Source organism: Nerophis ophidion, linkage group LG09 (genome assembly GCF_033978795.1).
Source record: "Nerophis ophidion isolate RoL-2023_Sa linkage group LG09, RoL_Noph_v1.0, whole genome shotgun sequence".
NCBI lineage: Eukaryota > Metazoa > Chordata > Actinopteri > Syngnathiformes > Syngnathidae > Nerophis > Nerophis ophidion.
The window spans coordinates 37,971,760-37,992,654 of record NC_084619.1 but is presented as its reverse complement, the minus strand read 5'-3'; the positions used below and the strand labels follow the sequence as shown (position 1 = coordinate 37,992,654).

General features: G+C 38.8%; 1 protein-coding gene across 4 annotated transcripts in view; it reads right to left on the bottom strand.

Annotated features, from left to right (window-relative positions):
- sanbr (SANT and BTB domain regulator of CSR) overlaps positions 1-20,895 on the bottom strand; it is a 27,748-nt gene extending 6,853 nt beyond the window's left edge. For 2 of the 4 annotated variants that reach the window (XM_061910950.1, XM_061910953.1), the window contains exons 1-17: positions 20,752-20,895; positions 20,143-20,292; positions 19,958-20,075; positions 17,678-17,735; positions 16,488-16,714; positions 16,267-16,325; positions 15,611-15,771; positions 12,737-12,823; positions 11,503-11,613; positions 11,017-11,140; positions 10,727-10,879; positions 10,491-10,633; positions 10,066-10,156; positions 9,953-9,985; positions 4,673-4,772; positions 2,821-2,906; positions 2,678-2,706 (exon numbers count right to left, since the gene is read on the bottom strand). In XM_061910950.1, the coding sequence (XP_061766934.1) occupies positions 2,678-2,706; positions 2,821-2,906; positions 4,673-4,772; positions 9,953-9,985; positions 10,066-10,156; positions 10,491-10,633; positions 10,727-10,879; positions 11,017-11,140; positions 11,503-11,613; positions 12,737-12,823; positions 15,611-15,771; positions 16,267-16,325; positions 16,488-16,714; positions 17,678-17,735; positions 19,958-20,075; positions 20,143-20,292 (1,730 nt within the window). In that variant the 5' untranslated portion in view covers positions 20,752-20,895. The remainder of the gene's footprint in view (positions 1-2,677; positions 2,707-2,820; positions 2,907-4,672; positions 4,773-9,952; positions 9,986-10,065; positions 10,157-10,490; positions 10,634-10,726; positions 10,880-11,016; positions 11,141-11,502; positions 11,614-12,736; positions 12,824-15,610; positions 15,772-16,266; positions 16,326-16,487; positions 16,715-17,677; positions 17,736-19,957; positions 20,076-20,142; positions 20,293-20,751) is intronic. The other 2 variants (XM_061910951.1, XM_061910952.1) reach the window with 2 other exon arrangements.

The window sequence follows — 20,895 nt, the reverse complement described above, 5'->3', positions numbered from 1 at the left end:
AGCTATTGGCTCATCTGTTTTCATCGCGAAATTCCACAGCATTCTGGACATGTGTTGCTGAATCTATTGCAATTTGTTCAATGGACAATGGAGACATCAAAGAAGAAAGCTGTAGGTGGGAAGCGGTGTATTGCGGCCAGCTTTAGCAACTCAAACACAGCCGGTGTTTCATTGTTTACATTCCCGAAAGATGACGGTGAAGCTTTACTATGGAACAGGGCGGTCAAGCGAACACGGTTGGATTGGACCACACACACAAAGTACAGTGTATTATGCAGCAATAATTTCGAAAGATCGTGTTTCGAAGAGGGTCCCTTGCGAAGGGCAGCGATGGGCATTGCCACCACCCGTCGACTGGTCCTGAAGAAAGGTGCGGGGCCGACCTTCAGGTTGTACAGGTACAACCATATAATCTCACTAAAACACTAGTAACACAATAAGCAAATAAGGGATTTTCCAGAATTATCCTAGTAAATGTGTCTAATAACATCTGAATCGCTCCCACTGCCCTCATCTTTTTTTATTCATTTTATTAAATTTTTTCTTGTCCTTCGCTCTCACTTTCCCCATCTACGAATCTTTCATCCTCGCTCAAATTAATGGGGAAATCGTCGCTTTCTCGGTCCGAATCGCTCTCGCAACTGGTGGCCTTGATTGTTATCAATGTTCAGATGTGAGGAGCTCCACAATCCGTGACGTCACGCGTATATCGTCTGCTACTTCAGGTACAGGCAAGGCTTTTTTATTAGCGACCAAAAGTTGCAAACTTTATCGTCTATGTTCTCTACTAAATCCTTTCAGCAAAAATATGGCAATATTACGAAATGATCAAGTATGACACATAGAATGGACCTGCTATCCCTGTTTAAATAAGAAAATCTCATTTCAGTAGGCCTTTAATGTTGGTCATCACGGTTGTACTTGGGGGGCCAAGTGTTTTCTGAGGTGGTACTTGGTGAAAAAAGTTGGAGAACCACTGAGGTAGATGGTACATACATATATACTGTATGTACATAGAAGACATACTACAAAAACAATGCTCATGTGATGTTAGAACAATGTCAACTAAACTCACAGGCAGAGGGCCTCCCCCTCCACCCACAAACCAAAGAGGGCACCAAGCCAGAAAAATTAAGAAATTAAGAAGGCAAGTGAAAGGAGAGCAAGTTGCTACAACAGTGTAAGTGTTAATACACAATAAAAATAGTGGTCATAAAGTATACAATACATCACAGCTGTAGTCTTCATTGAATTAGATGGGTCGACATAATCCAATATTACTGACTTCTTTGGAATATTAATTAGGCTTAGTTTTGAGTCCATTAAAGTAAGTTAGTAAAGGGTTCCAGATGAAAAATAATTTATCCCTAGACCCCCTTGAGAGATTATTTTATATTTTCTAACTGGATAAAAAGCATCAAGTCACTTAATCACAGTCTTGGTCGTGTCTTTGCTTTCCAATTCAGTAAAATTGCAGTGTTGCAAAAGCTAGTATGTTTTTGTGATGTTATGAGGTGATTCCCATATGCATTGCCATATCTGGTCAGTATTTAATATTCTATTATAAGTGAAGTGAATTATATTTATATAGCGCTTTTCTCTAGTGACTCAAAGCGCTTTACATAGTGAAACCCAATATCTAAGTTCCATTTAAACCAGTGTGGGTGGCACTAGGAGCAGGTGGGTAAAGTGTCTTGCCCAAGGACACAACGGCAGTGACTAGGATGGCGGAAGCGGGAATCGAACCTGCAACCCTCAAGTTGCTGGCACGGCCGCTCTACCAACCGAGCTATACCGTATGTATATATTATATCATTATCAACTGACAAAGGGTGATCAGATTGAAGTTGTGAGATTAGCCAAACATGACAGGCTGGCTTCAGCTAGTGAAACATTGGTGTGTGGTAACCAAGCAGAGAACAACTGGCCTCAAGAAAAATTACTTAAAGGGGACCTATGATTTTCTTTCTACATGTGAAACACTTCCTTGTGGTCTACATTACATGAAATGGTGTTTTTTTTGTTGAAAATGTTGCATATATAATGTTTACAGATCATCTTAAGAGTCATTTTCTGACTGTCTCTTCAGTCCACTTCGACTGCGTCTCTACCCTGTCAGCCATGTTGCAATTTTTTGTGTTTTTTCATAGCGAGTCTACTGACAGGTATAAGTTTGAAATTTACGGTACTTTGTATTAGAAATTACAACAGCGAAGGATGCATGTGTATGTACAAGACAGTCTGCCCCACAGCAAGAAGATGGAGAAAAATAAAGAACTTATTGACCACAACATTGGACTACAATGGCAGACTTGCGCAAAGCCCTTCGGGTAAATCTTAACCATATATAGAGATATCTGCCGATGTCACACTTGGGAAAAACATCACAAATTGGGCAAATTCCAAACAGCTCGTTTGGAAGATATATGAAGGACGACAAGATTGTTTTACAAATATCACCTGGTTTGATTCAAAATTTTCGAGACTTATGCAGATCCCAAATACACAAAAACAGGTGCCAATAGGTGGCAACAGTTAGTTTTGCAATGATCGGTCCCCTTTAGAAATGTTGAAAATAAGGTTATTAACATTTCATGAATACACTTTTTAAAGAAATGTTCAACACCGCTTACAGTAATGGTGGATGGATAATGGCAGCATAGTGAAAATAACTCACGTGAAAGGAGTGTTGTCCTTGCACAGCTGCTGGAAAAAGAATAATACATTTATACAATGTGTCAAGTCAATGAGTGAACATGAGAAACTGTGATGATTATATATATATTCATAGGTGTTGATGCACTGAGGAATGTGACTCACTTTTTCTGGTTTGACTTTTCTGTGGAGGTTAGGAGAGGACATTTGTTTTTTCAAAGCTCTGTTGTTCTTTTTGGCTTTCTTGGCAGCTGAACACACAAACAACATATGTTAGAAGGACTTCTGGCGCCATCTGCTGGTTAAGAAACGAAATTCACTATTTTCTACTCAACAGTCATACTAGTATATCACTCATTAGGGTCAAGGGTAAATTGGAGCCTATCTCAGTTGACTTCATCCATCCATCAATTTTTCTACCGCATGTCCCTCTTGGGCTAGCGGGGGGGGTGCTGGAGCTTATCCCAGCTGCAACCGGGCAGAAGGCGGTGTACACCCTGGACAAGTTGCCACCTCATCGCAGGGCCAACACAGATAGACAACATTCACACTCACATTCACACACTAGGGCCAATTTAGTGTTGCCAATCAACCTGTCGCCAGGTGCATGGCTTTGGAAGTGAGAGGAAGCCGGAGTACCAGTTAATTTTAAACTTGTCACAACTTTGGAAGAAGGACTACTGTGTTAAATATCCATCCATTTTCTACCCCTTATTCCCTTTTGGGGTCGCGGGGGGCGCTGGCGCCTATCTCAGCTACAATCGGGCGGAAGGTGGGGTACACCCTGGACAAGTCGCCACCTCATCACAGGGCCAACACAGATAGACAGACAACATTCACACTCACATTCACACACTAGGGCCAATTTAGTGTTGCCAATCAACCTATCCCCAGGTGCATGTTTTTGGAAGTGGGAGGAAGCCGCAGTACCCGGAGAGATCATTCTGCTTTTTATTTCCATTAATGTCAATATATTTCTATTATTATTTTGAAACAGGCATGAAAGTCTCAGGGTGAAAGGGACCACCCTGAAAAGATGAAACAAACCAACATATATTTGAGCATGGAGTTACAATTTTGCAAGAAAAAAGTTGCAATTTTACAAGTTTAAAGTAGTTGGTTGTTTTGAAATAACAAGTTGTTTGATTTGGTATTTTCTGTGAATTTTCTCATTTATCAGCTATTCTTTGGGCATTAAATTAATGAAATCTGCACTATTCAGATTGTTTTAGAGGGCCGCCAAAAAAGGTCCGGTTCTCAGCTGCGGTCCGTTTGGGCCGCAACGGTACTCAGTTCTAATGCACTTTTCCACCACTTGATGTAGTAAAGACAAACAGAAGGAGTCTGGAACTCCAGTCATAGAGTAGTTTCATAAGCGCAAAAAATATGACTAAAGTGGTGGAGCTGAATTTTTATTTGCACTTTAATTTTATTAAAAGTTTAATTAATAAACACATTCATTATTAATTTAAGTTATCTATTAAAGCACAACATAATTGTATGTATATTTATTTTTCGTCAGTTATTTATAAGTCCCTTCTTAAGCAGTAAATTTGATTAGTACTTAATTTTCTTATCAACCTGACCAGACCATAAGGTTTTAGTCTTAAAAAAATAATAATCTTTGTGAGTAACGCATGGTTTTATATCATTTGACAAGGTTGTACACTGTAAATGGGTAAGTAAACTGTAAGTAGACAAGAAAGGTTTTGTTCTATGTAGTGCAAAACAACAACAGCTATTAAGACACAACAAAGTGAGACTTCTGCCAGTACAACAACATGGGTTAATATTCCATTCAATTGTATCTATAATGAGAGGACACCTGAAACCAAAAGTGCCAACGTCCGGTTGATATTTTGTATATTGTATGTGAGAGATATGTAGTGTAGCAAACCCCCTCCTCTGGTTTTATACATTTGACATAGATGGCTTCTCTTACACACTACCCTTTCAAAACAATCCAAACGTCTTTTACGACAATCTGCGACTGCGCGTATATAAACAGTGCTATCACCTTGTTTTTTGGACAACTCCTCTTCATCCCCCACCTCATCCTCAGTGACTTCTGACCCTGTAGTATACTCCTCGTCTTCTGACAGTTGAGACTGCTGCCTCTAGAAATAGAAAGTGGTATTTTGCTAAGTTAAGACAAAATGATGACACGCATTAGTTCTCAACCACAAAAATAAACATATTGCTAAATAAACACCTGGCATTGAGCATTGTTATCTTTGTAATAGCAACATTTTGTTTTACTAGATCTCATAGTGTTGTCGCCAGTTGATGTAAATTTTTGTTGTGACATCTTAGCCCCTTTTATCCTGTTTGAAAAACTACAGTGTGTTTCCAACAAATTTAATTCCTCCAGAGGCCTGAAAAGTTACAGCAAGTGAAGATCTGAAAACTTTTTCAGGGTAGAATGTGCTGAAGAAGGTTGATTGGTTGATAGAATAAGCACATGGACTGGGGACACAGATATTTGGGGAACTGTGCCAGACAAATTTATGGGCTGATGGTCTAATCAACAGACAGAAAGAAGTGAAAAAGGCATTGGTTGTCAGAGCAGTACTTATACACCTACTGTATAAACAAAGAAACAAAAAAGGGTGGCTGACAATGTTGACTTTATCAATCAATCAATGTTTATTTATATAGCCCTAAATCACAAGTCTCTCTAAGGGCTGCACAAGCCACAACGACATCCTCGGTTCAGATCCCACATCAGGGATCTGAACATGGTCAACTATAAATGGAAGTTGTGAAAAGAGTAGGAAATTATGTTTAAGTCAAGGTTGCATTGACCTTAATGAGTGTCTGACTTACTTATATGGTTATGCCCATGTAAATTTTGCAGGCCTGGCCCCTCCCCTGCTATGCTTCGGATGTTCTATCGTTCTATTGTTATCGTTATGTTAGCATATTGAGACATGCCGCCCCCAAGAACATATTTGTTTGGTTCTGAGGGAAAGGTAACTTTGTTTAGCTTTTTTAAAGGGTTAAAATGAGGAGTTGGTGCTCGGCAACATTGGCCAGCCCTTCGAAAGTCCTTGGGAGTGTGACCAATGACAACAAAGTGGTCTTGGCTAAAGGCATACATATAGGGGGGCCGGATGGAGGAGTTAATTGCACAGAACATGTTGGCGGAATGCAGAAAAAATACAAGGAAACAATTCAGACCTGCAAAGACCTTTAAGCAAGTGAAGCGGTAAAAAATGGATGGATGGATGAAAAACAAAATAATTAGTCGAGTGAAGCTAATGCTGTGCTAACCAGTCAATTAGCTGACGCCGAAATAAAATCCACTGTCTGTTTGTGATGCTTAGCACTGACGTTTAATACCTCCACCAAAAAGTTATGCGATTGTTGGGGTTTGTTAGTTAGTTACAGTGGTACCTCAACTTGTAAGTACGCCAGCTTAAAAGTATTTTATTATGCTTTAGGTTGCAAGCATCATTTGAGTTAAGAGCCTACCCACCGCTAGCTGGTGTAGCAAATGCCATAGTGGAGCCTATGAGCTCCATCTAAAAACATCTGGTCTTACTTGCCGGCAATTGCTTATAACTCCAAACAGGAATAACATTATTTTCCACCAATGGACACCATTAGCAGCAGTCCTCCTTCTATAGTCTTTCCAAGTTGTCAAAATTCTCTTTCTGTTGCTCACAACTGGCAGTGTCCACTCTTCTCCCCCACTACTCCGATTGTGGGAGATAGCATAACTAGATGTATCCACTTTTTAAATGACGATACCCGAGAGCCAAAGTAATGGACATTGTTAATGCTCTCGTCTGTTGGAGCTAATGATCAATCAATAAAAATATCCTTTATTTAACCAGGTAACCTGGGCAAGACGACAGCAAAACAAACTTACAGAAATATACACAACAACTACAAAAACGGCAGTCAAAAACCACAGTCAAAATATAAGCGATAACATTAACCTAAAAACACACGATAAGTAAAAGATATAGGAAATGTTCAGTAAAAACAGTTTGAAAACAAGAACAAAGCCCAATAAAACTGTTTTCTCCACCCTCTAAAATGGAGGGACAAGAAAGAGATCAGCTCAGGTAATCTCAGATCCTCTTGCAAGTCATTCCAAAACCAGGGAGCAGTATATCTGAAGGCTTTTTTTTAACCAAGATTTGTGTTGGCTCTTGGTACCACCACGCCAAGGATGTGCTATGATCTGAAAATACCAGTAGAGTGGAAAAATAAGTTGCATCCATATTAAAGCTATTATCATGTATGTCTGATTTATGACACCAAAAGACTTCCAAAGTTTGCAGAGATATGATCAAAATAGAAACAATCTCAAGGAGATTCCCGAGCCATTTTGAGAGATAATCAAGGGTGACGGGTCAAATGCAGAGAATAATTTCGCCACATCTAGTATGTGTGTGACGATCATTGGTACTTTAACTTTAACTTTTAACTTTATAATGAGGAACCCAGTCACGTGATTGCGTGACGTCCCGCAAGGAACCAAAGACCCTTTCCCTATCAGCAACAATGCTAATAATCAAGCAGACTTTGTGAGAACCAACAACTATTACATTTGGAAAAATTATGATCCAGGACCTTATATTTTTGAGCCCGAACACAAAGAGGATGAGCAATAAGTTTTGAAAATTGAGTGATGGATGGGACACTAGTATCCACAGCATTGCCAGGTGCTGAACATACAAACTAACAAAAACAAAACAGAATAAAACCAACACTTGCTGTAATTTTTCCACTCTCGCTAGGATGCTGACCAACGGGACGCTCACATAATTCCGTTTGGATAAAGATTCAATCGCAATCCTCACAAAGGGTTAAAAAAGTTCATGCAGGAAGCGTCTTATGGGGTCCATTTCACAATCTCGGGACGTCAATGTCAACCAGACTGCCATAGACACATTCGTCTACTACCCGGTGAGAGCTGCATGAATTATAATCTAGAATTTAATTTTAGCAAGTTTAAGACAAAGCAGAAGCAGCCGAGTAATAGCAGCATAAGCTAGCATTAGCTCACTGCTATCAATGCGGTGCTAAAATAGTTTGTCTGCATTGGCGCTTATAATAACAATATTACTCATATTTGGTTAATTCTCAAGTTACTACATGTTAATGGAATATTGTTGGTGGCTTCTGGATGTTTTTAAAGAGTTTAATGAGCGCAAAAGAGGTCCCTCGATCTGTTGAATCAAGTGTTGTCTATTTTTGATTTCGAATGCATAAAAAAAGCCAAGCATATGTGTTCTTGTCTTACATAAGGATTGTGAATGATGAACGCCACATCTCTTTCTAATATTTGCATATTTCCAGTGTGACTGATAACATTGTCAGAGTACAGAAGCGTTACTACTGTGATGTTAATCCAGGAAAATATCCGAAAGTATTCAGAGCGCAATATTCAAAATGGCTTTGTGAATTTGCGGCATTTTGTGATGTTTAAGCAGTGTTTTCACATACTTTGCGAATAGTAAATTCAATTTACTGTATTTCAATATTTTCATGTTTTCATTTACTGTGTTTCATGTTTAATGGATACCATGAAACACAAATAAGCATATAAAGTAAACTTGTTTTTTCCACTCTACTGGTACTTTAAGCTGTAGCGACTGGAATCTTCACACATATAGAAACACAAATAAGCCAGAACCAGACCAAGAAGTGATTTATATATAAAAACTAGGGCATCGAATCTTTGGGTGTACCACGATTTGATTGAATATTGATTCTTGGGGTCGGGATTCGATAATAAATCGATTTTTTCGATTCAACGCGATTCTCGATTCAAAAACGATATTTTTCCGATTCGAAACGATTCTGTATTCATTCAATACATAGGATTTCAGCAGGATCTACCCCAGTCTGCAGACATGCTAGCAGAGTGGTAGATTTTTTAAGAAAAAAAGCTTTTATAATTGTAAAGGACATTGTTTTATCAACTGATTGCAAATTTTTTTAACTATTAAAACTATTAAACTATTGTGAAAACATTGGACACAGTGTGTTGTCAAGCTTATGAGATGCAATGCAAGTGTAAGCCACTGTGACACTATTTTTCTTTTTTTTTTCTTTTTTATAAATGTCTAATGATAATGTCAATGAGGGATTTTTAATCACTGCTATGCTGAAATTAAAACTAATATTGATTATGTTGTTAATGATATTCAATTTTATTTCACTACATTTGGTTTGTTCTGTGTCGTGTTTGTGTCTCCTAAATTGCTCTGTTTATTGCAGTTCTGAATGTTGCTGGGTCAGGTTTGGTTTTGGAATTGGAATTGGATTGCATTGTTATGGTATTGCTGTGTATTGTTTTGTTGGATTGATAAAAAATAAAAAAATAAATATTTTTTTAAATTTGAATCGATTCTGAATCGCACAGAGTGAGAATCACGATTCAAATTCGAATCGATTTTTTTCCACACCCCTAATAATGACCATCCATCAAGAAAATTTGCGAACACACAAAGACAGACGTTTTGCTGTAGCATACAAAGTGCAATGGTGGACAAGGTTGCCACAACCAGTAATAAAACGGTTGTGTGTGTGTGTGTGTGTGTGTGCCAGTGGCCCGTACTCCACCCAAAATGACAAAGATTGTGGATGACTGACAAGAGGGTTAACTGTGTTTCTTTCATTTCGCGAACCACTGTCTGGATTGGGGACTGTTTTACTATTTAAATATAGCAGGTGGAGGTCTGCGCTCTCCAAGTACTTTTTGAAATTGTAATGTGTTGTTCCAGTGGAAATGGACCAGAAGGAATCGCCTGGCCCCCATTATTCTCTGAGGAGACATTGAACAGTTTAAACATTTTTTTGGTCAATCTCATTTCACTTTGCTTTTGAATCGTCTTGTTTTGTATCTTACTAACGTTGTATTTTTTTTTAACAGACCTATTAGCTGATTTCTATAAAATCAATGTTAAAATGAGCCACACACTCATATATCATCAGCCTGGTTTGTATAAACATACCTGTTCAGGTGCGGTGGAAATTCTGGTAGAAAATGTTCCTTGAATTTTGGTAGAAAAGGTGCTTTTGTTTTAAAGATTTAATTTTTTAAGCCTGGTAGTTCACATAGGAGAAATAAACAAATGTTTGGGACTATAAGGATAGGATGGGAAAGCTTAGTATTTTGGTGTGTTTGTCGGTGATATTAATTTTACTGTATGACAGTGTTGACTCAAAGGAGATTTCCATGGTACTTGTTTTGATACAAAGCCACCGTAAAATAATCAACTGCATTTATTTCATTTGTTATTTGGACAGACACAATCAATAAAGGGAGAAGTCCTACCAGTTGAAGACTCCAGTTTTTCAAAAGAGAAAACTTTGAAAAAAAAGAGTTGGAAAATGTCAGAAATTGAAGGGAAAAGGGTTAGAGAAAAAAAGAATGTGGGAAATACTTACAGTGTTGCCTTCTGCTCTAGGGGGTCCAAGGAGTGTTGGCTCCAAGAAGACGTCACAGTCCTTCTCTGCACTGTTTGGGCACTCTTCAGATCTGATAGACACACAAAATGTTAGTTAAAAAATATGCCAATACATTACAGTTTAAAGCACTATCGTGCATCGAGAGGAGTAAGAATTAAATAAATGTCTGTGAGTTGCTGGGTTTTTTTTCAAAAGATGAGAGAGAGAGTTATGAGAAAAAAAACAAATAACATACAGTAGAAATTACAGTATGTGAAGTAGAGTAATGACCACCTGTTTTTAAAGATACATTAGTGTTTTATTGTTTTTTAATTTTTAAAGTCCCTAACGTCCTTCTACACTTAGAAAAAAGTTTTAAAAAACAAAAGCAAATTGGAGGTTGAGACTATAAGTGTTCCACTGACCCATCAGCAGGCAGTGATATAGGCGCACACACTGCGTCGCGGTGCAGCAGCAGATCATTGAGGACTCTGGTGTGGGCGGAAGAGACCTCGTCGCAGTTCTCTTCATTTGGTACGTTCACGATGTGATCTCGCATCTTACAACCCTGAATGTATGAACACACATACGTCTTCATTCCAAAACTCAACTCACAGTGCTCACATGGACATGATCAAATATAAGTTGCTATTTTCCATACCTTTATCATACCAGTGGGGTCAAAGCGGAGTACCGTCTGGTTGCAACACGGATAGATTCCTGCTCCATTCCAGCTTTTGTCAGAACCCGTGCAGGGGTACATCACACTTTCTGGGTGGTACTGGCAGTGGGTCAGCTCTGCACAAACAAACTCCTACACCAATATACAAAAACATATTTTGTTACCTTTATAGCCCTTCCTAGTCTCTCTTACACACACACACACACACACACACACACACACACACACACACACACACACACACGCACACACTTGCGCGTGCAAAAAACCTGTTGGCAACGGGAGCAAGTAAGACAGTTGATGGTTCCCCAGATTCTCCAGTAGACCAGGACCCAGGATTTGAGCTCCTCATAGAGACTGCTGATGTATTCATTGGCATCCCAGTTCTTCTGCCTTCACACACACACACACACACACACACACAAACACGCACGCACGCACACACACACGCAGGTAAATCGCATGTACGGCAGTTCATCCATCCATTTTCTACATCTTGTCCCTCTCTGGGTCGCGATGGGTGCTGGAGCCTATCCCAGCTGCACTCGGGCGGAAGGGTACACCCTGAACAAGTCTTTGAAGGTAGGAGGAAGCCGTAATACCCAGAGGGAAGTCACGCAGTCACGGGGAGAACATGCAAACTCCACACAGAAAGACTTCAGGACCTTCATATTGTCAAGCACATGCACTAACCCCTGGTCCACCGTGCTACCCTAGTGCAGTACAGTACAATATAAACTACTTTAATGCCATACCTTGAGTGGGTGTAGACAATCTCTCCGTGATAGTCAATGTTGATTTTTCCCGACAAACAAGAAATCTTCCTCTGTGTATCTTCAGTCAGCATTTTCAAACACAGACCACACCTAACGCCAAACAGGGAATGTTAATGACATTATTTTGGGCAAGTTAAATACTTTGAAACCAGCTGAATATAATACAACGAGAGAAACAATGCTGAATTCAGAATGCTGAATGTTTTGGCAATGGTAATTTTACAAGTAATGTATCAGTAAGTAGTGATGGACTATCAGGGTTAGCAAGACCTTCTCTGCTGCCATAAACAATTTGATGCATTGACCTACATACTGACTTAAATTACAGTATTTTTTCCATGAAATTATATATATTTTTTTACAAACAGTCCATCATTTTCTTTTAGTAGCATGTCATGCTGCTTCTCGTACATGTTTGATTGTATTTTCCAATCTGATTTCAGTTTCTGTGTGTTGCCATGTCAATGTAATCTGCTCAGGGTAATCGGAATCAAAAGTGCTGGCCAACTGTCACTTAAGCTGTATTAGCAATGGAGGTGTTTTTTTAACCAATTAGATTTCAGATTTTCCTCACATCCCACTATAACGTCAGCATTTTACCAGGCACTGATTGATTGATAAAAGCAAAACAGTTTGACAAAAGTATGTAGCAATCTGGAAAGTAGGATGGATTTTGTGTATACCTAGTTACATAGTGAGTATCCATCCATCAATTTTCTAATTTGGTCCCTTACGGGGTCACGTGGGGGGCTGAAGCCTATCCCAGCTGCACACGGACGGAAGGCGGATTACACCCTGGACAAGTCGCCAAATCATCGGAGGAACAACACAGATAGACAGACAACATTCACATTCATACACGAGGGCCAATTTAGTGTTGCCAATCAGCCTTTCCCCAGGTGCATGTCTTTGGAGGTGGGAAGAAGCCGGATTACCGGGAGGGAACACTCAGTATGTTGTCTTCTATTTAACTTTATTTTGCATTTATAACAGCTGACCAATAGGGGGCAGTGTATGGCAAGCGCCAACAGCGTCCACTGTAACGACTGATGTGCAACTTTGACATTAAGACTAATGCTCATAAGAGAAAAGAGCCTTATGTCCACTGTCGTGTCTACAATCAATCACAGGGTTAATAGCAATGAATCCAAATTAATCCAAAGTGAGTGTGTAAAAACAACATCTAAGATAGATAAAGTGTTTATTTCTTCACCTGTAAAGAGTTGAGGCGTTTCCTGGTGAATCTCGGTTCTGGTAGTTTGGGTCAAAGAGACTTTCAATCTTCTTCTGAAACAGTTTGCTTGAGGAGATAAAATAGATATTGTACTTTCGTCAATTGTCTCTTTTTTAAAATGTTTATTTAATCATTTGGGGGTGGGGGGGTACAGATAATAAGAAACAGACACTTTAACTAGGGCTGTCAAAAATAACGAGTTAAATAATGCAATTAATCAGAACATATTGCATGTATTATGTACATACCCAGGTTAATAACACAATTATTTTGACCTTACATGCTTTACCTTAACCGCGGATTGTTACCTAAAATTTGGCGCTGGTTGTAATAAGGTCAGTGATCAGATCAATGCACACATCAGTGCAAAGATGAGTAATGAGACTCTGACTGATGTGCTCGCTAGTAAATTTCACTTTAAAAACAACCCGATGGAACTTTAGATAAAACTGTTTGTACGTTTTAAACAAATAAATTACGTGCATTCAAAAAAAATTCCTGTATTACTTTCTGACAGTAAAACTGTATTTGTGTCCAAATATTGTTTTTTTTTTAAACTTAATTTAAACAATGCAAGTAAGTAATAACCTGTGATTAATCATGACTAATCCAAACTGAAAAGTGTGAATAATCTGATTTAAAAAGGTATCAGTGAAGGAGTTCAAGTATCTAGGAGTCTTGCTCACGAGTGGGGGAAGAGTGGATCGTGAGATCGACAGGCGAATCAGTGCTGCGTCTTCAGTAATGCGGACGCTGTATCAATTCGTTGTGGTGAAAAAGGAGATGAGCCAGAAGGCAAAGCTCTCAGTTTACCGGTTGATTTATGTTCCCATCCTCACCTATGGTCATGAGCTTTGGGTTATGACCGAAAGGACAAGATCACGGGTACAAGCGGCCAAAATGAGTTTCCTCCGCCGGGTGACGGGGCTCTCCCTTAGAGATAAGGTGAGAAGCTCTGTCATTCGGGAGGAACTCAGAGTAAAACCGCTGCTCCTCCACATCGAGAGGAGCCAGATGAGGTGGTTCGGGCATCTGCTCAGGATGCCACCCGAACGTCTCCCTTGGGAGGTGTTTGGGGCACATCCGACCAGCAGGAGGCCACAGGGAAGACCCAGGACACGTTGGGAAGACGGAGAGTGGCCGTGCACAACCCGAGGGTCCCTGGTTCAATCCCCACCTAGTACCAGCCTCGTCACGTCGTTGCTCCTGATGGGTGCTGGTTAGCGCCTTGCACGGCAGCTCCCTCCATCAGTGTGTGAATGTGTGCGTGAATGGGTAAATATGGAAGTAGTGTCAAAGCGCTTTGAGTACCTTGAAGGTAGAAAAGCGCTTTACAAGTACAGGAGGAGCTGGACTAAGTGGCTGGGGAGAAGAAAGTCAGGGATTCTATGCTTAGGCTGCTGCCCCAGTGACCCGACCTCGGATAAGCGGAAGAAAATGAATGAATGAATGAATGAAAAATGCATCATTTGAAAGCATTACATTTGATTATTAGGAATTTTCTAACCTGTTAGGTTTCCTTATTATATCTTTAACGTTTTAGAAGTAATATCAATAAGTAGAAAAAACAACAGGGTAGATTTTGTATATAGTTTATCTTCATCAGATACGAGTTCTTTAAGTACATTTGAACCTTCCGGACAAATGTTGGAAATTCATCTCACACTTCTTTCACTATAAATTTGTGATAAGTCAATTCACTCAACATTTTCCAGCAGTAAGATGCTTTGACAAGATGTGATGTTAATACAATAATATGTATACTGCCGAGCTATTCAACTTGGGCCAAATCCCAAAACCCACTAAATTCCTGTTCTGTGGTGTCCATGTTTTCTCATGTAGAAGCAACTTGCTTGTTCAATTACGGAATTCTGTCAACTTCCTTTGTTTTCAAGTACCGTAGTGCGCGTGTAAGTGATGTTGAGGCGACATTGGGGCCACATTAGGGCCTGCGTGTGTTTATACTGGAGTCTGATTTTACTCAGTTGGGAAAAATCAGATTTTGAAAAAATCTGATTTAGTTCACTTTGGCCTGCAGTGTAAACTTAGCATAATGTATATAGTTAAATAAAAAACTTTGTGTAAGGTTTGTGTTGTAGGTTACAAGCCCTATTATTATTATTGGTAGTAGTACTAGTATCATATATATTCTTCCCTGTTTTTTGGTTTAACTCCTTTTGACAATATGCTGTGAGCCACAAACGTCCACGTCCACTGGAATGCCCTCCCGCTAACAGTTCGAGATGCCACCTCAGTAGAAGCATTTAAGTCTCACCTTAAAACTCATTTTGGACACCCCTGCTGTTAAATAGATTTTTTTCCAGTAGCTTCTTCAAAACAGCAACACAGGGATATTTTCTTTCAGAAATTAGTAACGCTGACAAAATAAACAGAGACAAATTAAATGTCCACTGCAGAGGATGCTGGTTCTCTGAAATATACAAAATATCAATAATAGTGAGGGGAAGTCCTTAGCTACCGAGAACTCTGGCCCCTAGAACAATTTAGTTGAGAAGCCCTGCTATACTGTATACCTGTAATTGTTCCTTCATGTCTAAAACTGAATTTAAGATGCATTCATTACCGTGAAAGGCATATTATAACGTTTTAAGTATAGAAGATCTGCATTTTAATTGTGCAGAAGACAGTCATTGAGTCATTGTCATTTCAGACAAATGCAAATAAAAATCACACAAGCCTTGCTCTGTTTTTGGTCCAGCAGGTGCATGAAATAAAGAACAAATGTACGACTAAACCTACCCTGTGACATTATGAACAAATTGACCAAAGATTACATCACAGGTGGTAATATTTGAAACATCAATGTTGAAGTGAAGAGCCAACACCACTGACCTCTTGAACTTGTCTTTTTTGTCCCTGATGTCGTCTGCCTCATTGTGGTTGAAGAGCTTGGCAATCCGTGAGGCCAAGTTACTGTTGATGCAGTTCATGTTGCAGGGTGTGGCCACGATGGCACTCATGTGTTTGTGACAGTACTGGATACACTCCTCCACCTGTGCATAAACAGATGCAGAATAGATCTCAGCAAAATGTTATTTACATATACAGTACTGTACAACATATATATATATATATATATATGTATATATATATATATTTATATATATACATACATTTATACATGTATATGAATATATATATATACCTACATACATACATACATACATATATATATATGTATACCTATATATATATACATGTATATAAATATATATACATATATATATATATATATATATATATATATGTATATATATATATACAGAGAGAGAGAGAGATAGACATATATAGGGTTATATATGTGCGTATAGATGCACAAACAAGTCACATGTAGGAGACATTCATTGATTAACAAGCCTCTTGTTTTTTTTAAATCAGAACTAATTACCACCAAAACACACACAACTAAAAGTGTAAATATACAGTAATATATATGTTCTGTTTGTTACAGAAGCCCACAAATCTACAGCAATAACCCTTAAACTTACTAACATGTCCATCTTCAAGAACTCGGAGGAGATCAGGATTGAGATCACATTGCTGGGCTCTGCAACCGACAAACACCACATGACCAACCAACAACACAAAACACACAGCCAGTGACCCACCAAGCACTCAGATAAATCACGACGGTTCATAAGTGCAAATGACCGCTCAGGCATTCTCCTGTGAAATGTGTGAGTGTTGCGAGATCACTTGTAGATTTTACCGAGCCGAGGTTTGTCCTTAGATGAGTTCCTCCTGACATAGTTCATGAGCCAGTCGAAGATTTGAACATCGCAATGAACTGAGATGTCCACTTCCTCCCATCTCTGCGAGTCCACAGACAAATACTCAGCGAAGTAGCGCATCTCTTTGACGAGAAGGTCTCTGGGACATGTGAAGTCCTGCTTCAAGTTCTTGGCCTCGTCACACACGTGAATGACCATGTTAAGACTGTGTGGGAACATTTGGAATCATTGATTAACAACTGTGTGCAGTGTTTGCTGTACATTTATTTATTTGTGGCGGCACGCCCCCAATAAGTTTGGATCGCCACAAAAACATCTGGTACTACCTGTACTATGCAAAACTATTTTTTCATACCTATTGGCACCTGTTTTTACATAAGTCCTGAAAATTTTAAATCAAACAATGGAGGCATGGCGGAGATATTTAGAAAACAATCTTGCTTTCCTTCATACTCCCTCCAAACGAGACCTATGGAGTCTAACCAATTTGTGACGTTTTTACATCTGGTGATATTAGCAGATATCTCCATATATGGTAAAGTTTTACCTGTAGATCTTTCTGCAAGTCCGCCATTGCAGTCCGACGTTGTATTCAATAAGTTGCCCTATTTTTCCCTATCCTTTAGTGGGACAGACTGGCTGGTACATGCACATGCAATCTTCGCTGTTGCCATTTCTAATTCAAAGTTTGAATTTATATCTGTCCTTTTTGCAGTAGAGGAGTTGCAGACACCAGGATATCGCCACAAGGCCGACGAATGTGAAGGTGGGGCGTGGATGTGGCCCGCCCAGACTCTGACTGGCGACCGAGCAAAAAATACATAACCTGAAGACACACCTCGTTTTTTTTGGTAACATTTCTCTTTTCCGATGAAATGTCCAAAATCTTTTTTTGTAATGGGCACATTGTAAATATCAAATAACAAAACAAGAGCATGAATGGAAATAAGGAAAAATGTAGGGAGAAAAAGATTAAATAGTGACGCTAACACTAATATTTGTCATTAGGTATATGAGTAATGTGGTTTTTTAGCCTTTAAAAAAAACATTTCATGCACATGTGTCATGGCTGATTATGCAATTTAGACCACGATGTTTTCTACTCCCCCCAACAAGTGTCAATGTGTTGTTGATCTGCACTGTGAAAACAAGGAAGATGCAAACTTACTCTCTTTTTTCTTTCTTCTCCAAAGCACAAACACTTTCTGAAGGTGACGGTTTACGGCCTGGCAGCACAAAAAATATAAAAGTAGAAATGTATCGCAAAATCAGTGAGAAAAAGGTTGCATTTTTTAACAAAGCAAGGTGGACTGCACCTTACTTATAATCTCCCATCATGAGACACACAACCTGACCTGATTTGCCAAAGTCCAAACAACGAACAAAGTCAGGCTACACAACTGAAGATGTGTTGCAAGGAAAAATCCACACAAAATCAGAGGTTGAACCTCCAAATGAAACATAATACGCACTGTGAGCATCGTTTATATTGATTTTTTAGGGTTTTTTTCTGATGCAGCCACATAAGGGCATAAGTGATAGCCAAGAGGAACATTTTATATGATGATAGCACTGAAAATGCAACTAAGAGGAGTTGAAAGATGCAAGGCCTGACTACACAGTAGAATATAACTAAAGCAACGAAAAATTTGGAAAACATAATGTCTCCAGTACACCACAAACCTGTTTTGTGGTTTAAATCTCACCTTGGAGTTATAACAGGTAACCATTACCTTATTTTCATAATTAAAGGGCCCCTTTATTGGTGACAACATTGGCACTTATTTCACAATTCTGGACCTAAAAATTATGCCTACAGGTTCCCCCACCATCCTAAAAATAATACAAAATAAAAACAAGCCCTAAACACTATTGTTTGTATATATATATATACATATATATATATATATGTATATATATACATATATACTATTGTTTGTATATATGTATATATATATACATATATATATATGTATATATATACATATATACTATTGTTTGTATATATGTATATATATATATATATACAAACAATAGTGTTTAGGGCTTGTTTTTATTTTGTAAAGCCCACTTTTAGCTCCAAAAGAAGTGCAGGCCAGCATTAGCCTGCTGACATCTCCTACAGAAGACTGAAAGCAATTTCATATACTTGTGTTGGAGCACAAATAGTTGGGGTTTTGGCACCAGCTGCTAGACTAAATCCGAACAATCTAAGTCTATGAGCATGAACTGATGAAACATACTTCAGTCCGGTCGCAATCAATCGAATGCCCTGAGAATATAATGACCTGGATGAATCTGTTTTAGTAGCATCTTCATCCCGAATCCAGTTATTTTTGTGCATATTCTGAAATTCTGCAGGATTGATCAGAAATGTCTGCCAGATGCAATGTTGCAGGATGTAGCAATACAACTAATACAGGGTCAACATGCAAATATTTCCAAATGATAGAAATATGACAAAAGTATGGATCTCTCGAGTCAAATTGACTGACGCAAAATCTGACGGACCAGGCAAAAGCAGTGTAATTAGCGGGGATCATTTTAATGATTTTGACTTTGAACAGGGGTTTTGGTCTGAGTTTGGATTGAAAAAAAATGTAATAACTCAAGCCAAAGGTGATCTTGAAAATCAGGATCACCGTCAAGGGGTGAATGACTGAATCAGAACCTGTGTAAAAACAGAGAAAGAAGAGCAGACCCTGCGCTTAAAAACGAGAAAGAGAAGGCAAGCCTTTAGTAATCTATTTTGCGTCTTCTTCTACTGATGTTTTCCTTAAGACCCTTCAAGGAAAAGCTGAAAGAGCATGAGGAAACACAGGCTATGGTGCCTATGGAAGAGCAGGGAAGTCCGGAAATATACATTTTTTGCTCATGATGTTAACCATATCAGTTTTAAAGCAATCATGGACCAGGGAGACAAAAACATGCAATTATGTGATCAAAATAATTGTTTTATATTCCTATTGTTTTACATATACATTCACATTTTCATATTTACAATATACATTTGCATTCTATCCAGGGAAATTGGCTCCAGTTCCGTAGATGACATCACACCAAGAGGGGGGCGGCATATTGAGTTTGGCGATGGAGTACCAAGTATATTAGTTATCCACCCATTACTCAAACACTAATTTATATTATGGGAAAAGACTGCAAGGTTAATTTTCGGGCACAAAAAATACATAAAGAAAGCTTGTTAGTGAAATTTGGGTCATCTGAACGCGATGGGTCTTTTAACTTCCTTTTACGCTTGTATGGCAGTTAACTAGCCCCATGGAGCAGATTGCATTCCACCTTGGAGGTAAAGTGAAACATTTTGAAAACTAAACAAGGCAAATAGTAAATAAAGAGGAAGTAAAACTTGTTAGAAAGGTGAAATAATGAATACAGGGAACTGCAACTTTACTGGCAATGTGACCACTTCCTGTCGGCAATGTCTCACCGGTTTCCAGCATGGTAGTCAGTCCATTGTTAGGCTCTTCAGCTGTCACGGAGTTACACTGGTTGTCCAGATGAGGAAGACCTCCAGAGCTTTTCAGTTCCTCAAAGCGAACAGCACACTGTAAAATCCAGTTTGTATTGTTGCATAACCAAATCACACATGGATGTAATCATTTATAGATTTACCTCCTTGGGAGTGAAGCCCGGAACTAGCTTGGCCACACTGTCCCAGTCTATGGGCTGGGTCAGTCCCCAAAGGGAGCCCAGCACCATGTCCAGAACCAGGACATTGTTGTCATAGGGAAAATTGTTGTTGTCCAAGGAGCAGCGATTCATCTTTAACAAGAAAACAAGTTATTAGGAGACAATGTCCCTAACCCCCATATTTGCAAATTATAATTATAATGATGATAAGATATTTATATTCATTTTGATGGATATAATTAGAAGTGAACTAAATATTATTTTAATATCCAATCATTTGAGTGGATAATCTTCACTCCATTGAGATATTAATGTGAACAGAATTTCATAATATCAAGTCATTCACTGGAGGTTGAAGTTGTCATTGTGTCTAGAAGGAAATTAACCACTTGTTTTTTTATCCTTAGAGTTTCGTTCATGGATTCTGAGTAATTAACAATATGGATGAATAATACACGTCGAAATTCAATTTTCTTGACAGTTGGAGAGATGATGCTAAAGTAGGCCAAGTGCCATCTCTGCTCGTTCAGGCTTTAAAACAAATGACTACTTAGGAAACAGTCACACTATAAATGTAATACAATAACATACTTATCTTCTGTCAAAGAGGTTGCTGTTCGTAACCTTGCGAGGGAAACGAAATGGTTCGGGTAATGTTTTGTCATTGAGAATCGGTGATGCTGATGATGCGACGTTCTCCTGCCGGCGGACAACTGCACTGCTAATGCTAGCTAA